This window comes from Trichosurus vulpecula, chromosome 6 (assembly GCF_011100635.1).
Source record: "Trichosurus vulpecula isolate mTriVul1 chromosome 6, mTriVul1.pri, whole genome shotgun sequence".
Taxonomy (NCBI): domain Eukaryota; kingdom Metazoa; phylum Chordata; class Mammalia; order Diprotodontia; family Phalangeridae; genus Trichosurus; species Trichosurus vulpecula.
Genome location: NC_050578.1, coordinates 141,383,600 through 141,389,170, shown reverse-complemented (window position 1 = coordinate 141,389,170; position 5,571 = coordinate 141,383,600). Strand labels below are relative to the sequence as shown.

Here is a 5,571-nt window from a genome sequence, read left to right as displayed (position 1 = left end):
AAGCAACAGATGTGTTGATCTGTTATCAAGTGCCAGTAGACCCAAATAGGGTCAAGAACTGCCATTTTCTTTCAAGTTTTGAGAAAACAAATTCAATCAAGATCATGAAAACATATGGGTTGTTGTTGTTGGGTTTTTTGTTTTGTTTTTGCTGAAGTTTGATTGAAAGAGGATATGACTTTTAATTAGTGAAAGTCTGGGTCCCTTATGTTGAAATAAGATAAAAAGTTCTTTTAATTCCTAATAATAATAATAGTAGAATAAGAAGGAACCCCAAAATATTGATCTATACCATTTCAGAAAATAATTCTAGGTACTTTATAAATGTTATCATTAAGAAATCATGTGTCTGAACACCACCTTACTCAAATCTTTGGTTCCTCTGAGTCATTTGCTATGTATTAGACCTCCACCCAGGAGGAATGCTAGAGAAGTTTATCTTTCTAATCCCAGTTTATCTTTCATTCAGGCAACATTCAAGGCACCACAAGTCTTACATATCAAAGTTACAGGGGAAATTTCCTCAAGTGACTTCTCTTGAGTATACAGCGTCTTTTATATCTAGACTACAGTTAAGTTCAGATATATCAAGCCAAGAGCAAAATATGTTGTGTATGGAGACTCTTGTAAAAAGATATAAGACAGAAAACACTAGTCCCACTTTATACTTAAGAAAATGGAGGTCTAAATAATATATTTAAATAAATATAATAAATAAAATCACTGTAGCTTATGGTTGGAAACTACCCTGCGTTTGTATATTGTTTATGAGACTGCACAAGTTCTTGGAAATTGCATTATCAGATCACTGAGCCCAAGGTAAATCCTGAAAAGGAAATTCTATTTCATGAGAATAAATATGTACAAATGCTTATAATCAGGAAGACCTGAGTTTGAATCTTGCCTCAAATAATTACTAGCCATGTGACCTGTAAAATGAGGATAATAATGGCAATTCTCTGAAAAGGTTCTTGTGAGGATCAAATGAGAAAACATGTAAAGTTCTTTAATAACTTAAAGGATCATATACATGTAAGTTATCATTATTATCACTACCACCACCACCACTACTACTCCTCCTTCTCCTCCTACTACTATTAGTACAATGCAGTAGCTATGAAATGTAATGGATTGTAACTGACATTTCTTACAACCAGTACTTGAGGTAGGACAGGGAGGAAAGGAAAGGGTGTAGTAGTTTGAAGTTTTGTTCCCTTCTCAAGAGGTTTAGTCTGGCCCTTCTTGTAGTCCTTCGTTTCTGAGTGGATACAAACCATTCCAAAGCAATCTTCTTGTCTCCTCCTCCTCTTGATCTTAACTTCTCTTCTCCTTTGTTTCACCCTCGTCCTGATCCCTTTTTTCATCTACATTGCCTTCATCTGAACATCAAACAATAGAAAATCCTGTCTGACAGGCATTTCAAGTTGCCTTTGGAGTACTGCATCCTGTGTCATGGAATCACCTTATCTTGGGGTTGGAAGACCTCTTTGAGGTTATCTGGTCCAATTAATGCTTATATCATCCCTACAACATGACTAAAAATAACCATTCAACCTCTGCCTGAACATTCATTTCCATTGACAAGAACTCACAACACAACATGTCCTATCCATTTAGGGGAGAATATTTACATGTAGAACATCCTTCCTTATGTTGAAAGTCCTTTAAATTCCATCTCCAAAGCTTACTGACATTGATAAATTAACTAACACTCTTCAGATAGTTCATTTAACCAACTATAAATTTACCTAACAAATCCAGACACATTTCTCCATTTTGCACATAAGGAAATCATTGACAAATTCTATCAAATTTCTTGATAACATCCAAATAGTCTATCTCTCTGGCACAATCAACCAGTTGAGAAACCCTAACAAAAGTAGATAGGTTAAAAAAAAGAAGAAGAATGTTGTTGTAGGTTCAGGGCACAATATGTGCAGAGATACAGAAGCAGGAGTGAGCATGCTGTGATAGGGGGATAATAGATCAACCTGAGTGTTGCAGAGAAGCTAATAATCTGTGTACTACTTCCTGCATAATTAGGAAGGACAGAATACAAACTCCTCTGTTTGGAGCATATTTTCAGCATTAACCTCTTCCCTTGAGAACTAAGGCCTTCTTATCTGGGAGGGTGGGTAACAAAATGTACACATATCAAAATAGCAAGGATTAATTTACCTCATTAATACATTATTCGGTGTCATATAATTGAAAGCAGGTCACAGACACAGTTAGTTACAAAGATGGAGAGGTCAGGAAGGAAGATGCTATTCTGACTCAGGAAGGATGCTGCAGTGAAAAACTCTGGGATTCCCCAGGACATCATGAGAGCACTGGATGCTTAAAAAGAGAGTGGCATTAAAAACAGGAGGGAGTAGCTTAAGCAGTGGCTTAGAGACCAGCTAGTTTTTCATTTTCCAGGTGAGGAAAATGCAGTCTGGAAATGTAAAAAATGTAAAACAACTTCTACAAGGCATATTACCGGTTGGTGGCTTCACTCCTAGTCCATTGTTCTTGCCATCACACTCTATTACTTCATTTGCTAGTGCCAAGTCTCACTTTCCTCACTAATGAAATGGGCACTATGATAATTGCCTAAGCTACCTTAGAGGGCTGTTACAAATATAAAAATAATAGATGATACAGAGCTTTTTTTTGTAAATTTTAATTTTCTTTATTATTCAAAAGCATATCCTTTTTATTTACTTTTTTGACTCTGTGCTTGTGCCTTTAACACCTTCACAACAATTTTCTGCTCCTCAATCAGGAAAGCACGCTTGATCCTGTCACGGACACACTTAGCACAGATGGAGCCACCATAAGCCCTGATGACATGCTTTTTTGTCTTCAATAGCCTCATAAGAACTTTAGGTCTCACTGCACGAACACCTCGAAGTCTTCCTGGGCATATACCACAGGCTGATTTTGGTGCTTTTCCAAATTTCTTGGTATAAAGGTAAACAATTCTGTTACCCGGAGTTCGTGACAGCTGAGTTTTGTTGGAAGCTGTATTGTAGGACAGCCCACGGTGATATGTCAGACACTGAACCATTTTTAATTTCTGTCAGGTCCGTCACCAGAAGAGGGAAAAAAGATACTTACAGAGCTTTTTAAGGTTGTACAAAGCACATTACACATTTTCACCATTTCACCATCCTTACAACAATCTTATAAAATAGGTGCTAAAGGTATTATACCCATTTTAAAAATGAGGAACCTGAGGGTCAAAGAGGTTAAAAGGCTTTCCCATAGTCAAACAGCTTATAAGTGCTAAAGACAAGGTTTGAACTAAAATTCCTAACTCTAGGACCACCTTTCTTTCAAGATCTGCTTCTAGAATTAGTCAAGATAAAACATAGTAAAGAAGCAGAGTAATGCAGTAGAACAAATCCTGGGTATGGCTTAACACCAGGGTTTAAATCCTACCTCCAAAGCTTATAATCTGTGTAAGCATAATTATCTAACCTTCCTGAGCCTCCATTTTCTCATCTGTAAAATGTTGGTAATAATATGTTCACTTACTAACTCAAATGGCAGTTTTTTAAATTAAATTTATCTTTTATTTTTAGTTTACAACACTCAGTTCCACAAGTTTTTGAGTTACAAATTTTCTCTCCCTCCCTCTCCTTCCTCCTTCCCCCCAAGACAGGATGTAATTCGATATAGGCTCTACATATACCTTCACATTGAACTTATTTACCTAATAGTCCAGTTGTAAAGAAGAATTATAACCAATGGAATGAATCATGAGAAAGAAGAAATGAAACCAAAAAGGAAGGGGAAAAAAGAGAGCAAATAGTTTGCTTCAATCTGCATTCAGATTCCGTAATTCATTCTCTGGATGTACGTAGCTTTTTTCCTTTATGAGTCTTTTAGAGCTGTCTTTGAACCTTTCATTGATAAGAAGAGCCAAGTCTATCAAAGTTAGTCCTTACAGATACCATGTGTCTGTAATCATGTATAATGAGCTCCTGGTTCTGCTCCCCTCACTCACAAGGCAGTTTTGAGGGAAAGTGCTTTATAAACTTAAATTGAGGTGATACGATAATTATAATAATGAAGTTAAAATAATATAATTCTATTTACTACATGGAAGATGCTATCTTTATAGGCTTCAGTTTCCTCTTCTACAAAAATGTTGGAGTTGGACTTAGGGCTTCTTAAACTTTTTCCACTTGTGACCCTTATAAGTGGGTCACACTTCTTTAACTGTGGGTCGACAGAACAAATCTAATCCATTGTCAAATGTTTGAAAGTAACTGTTACCCAGTGATTTTACCAGTACCTCCAGTAAATTCCTTCATTTTGGAGCTTTAGGGTTAATGTGATTTTATGCCTGTTTATGGGACTGCATAGAGGGTGTAGGATATGATATGATATACCTGGAAGAAACCTTACTAGATGTATTTATACATGCCATCAATTAAAGGTTAAAATTAAGCAGTAAATTAGTCCAAGATCCTTACTTTAGAATAAGAAGGGAATGCTAGTAAAGAATAGACCAGCTAGAAGGAATGATAAATCCATGAATGTAGACCCTGATACTAAAGAGTTATTTCAGCCTCTGTGCTTATTCTTATCCGATCTGCTTGTGATTAGTATCAAGTTATAGAAAATCATAGATTTGGAGCTGGAAAAGACCTTGGAAACCACCAAATTCAACTCTCTCATTTTACAAATGAGAAAACTGAGGCACGTAGCAGTTAAGTGATTTGCCCAAGATCACATAGATAGTATCTGAGGCAATATTTGAACCCATACCTTCCCAAATCCAAGTACCCTGTCCATTATACTATGCTTAATAAATGTACTTTACTATATGCCAGGCACTGTTCTAGATGTTAGCAATACGGAGACAAGAAGCTTGCAGACTAGCATGGAGTCAAATATACATATACATATGTGTATATATATATATATATATGTATATATATATGTGTGTGTGTGTGTGTATATATATACATATGTATGTGTGTATATATAGTATACATGGTGTTCCTAAAGTCTGGACACATAGGCAAAAATACATATTTTCAAGAAATGAAATGAATGAAATTTTCAACCACATTTTATTTAATTGGAATATTAACAAATAACATGTTCAATATGATTTCCATCATTTGTGATGCAAAGGTTAATGCGCTTTGCACGACTCACGTGAACTCGATGCCATAACTCCACATTGCCATCAATTTTCCTATGTATCCAGACTTTAGGGACACCCTGTATATATGTTTACACACACACACACACACACACACACACACACACACACACACACACATATACTAAATGAATTCAAGGTGATTGCTGCCCATGTGAAAACAAGACCCAACTTGTGAGAGCTTAGAAAATAGGATTCAGTATTTAGGGGTCAGAAGGTATTTATCTGATCAGGACCACTTTCCAAATTTAGTAACAAGATATCATGAAAAGCTCTTGATAGAGTATCTGTGTGATGCTGTGCCTTTTTCCATTTCTAACTTCACCTCTGACTCAATTTATGATTAAGGAAAAATCCTTGGGATTCTATAGGTATGATTTTGTCCCCAGCAGCAAATATGGGGAAAC

The 5,571-nt window shown here is 36.0% G+C and overlaps 1 protein-coding gene across 1 annotated transcript; it reads right to left on the bottom strand.

The window, feature by feature from the left end:
- Nucleotides 1-2,698: 2,698 nt before the first annotated feature.
- On the bottom strand, nt 2,699-3,052 carry LOC118855306 (60S ribosomal protein L34-like). Its single transcript, XM_036765382.1, has one exon. The coding sequence runs from the start codon at nt 3,050-3,052 to the stop codon at nt 2,699-2,701; it is 354 nt and encodes a 117-aa protein (XP_036621277.1).
- Between the last annotated feature and the right edge of the window lie 2,519 nt (nt 3,053-5,571).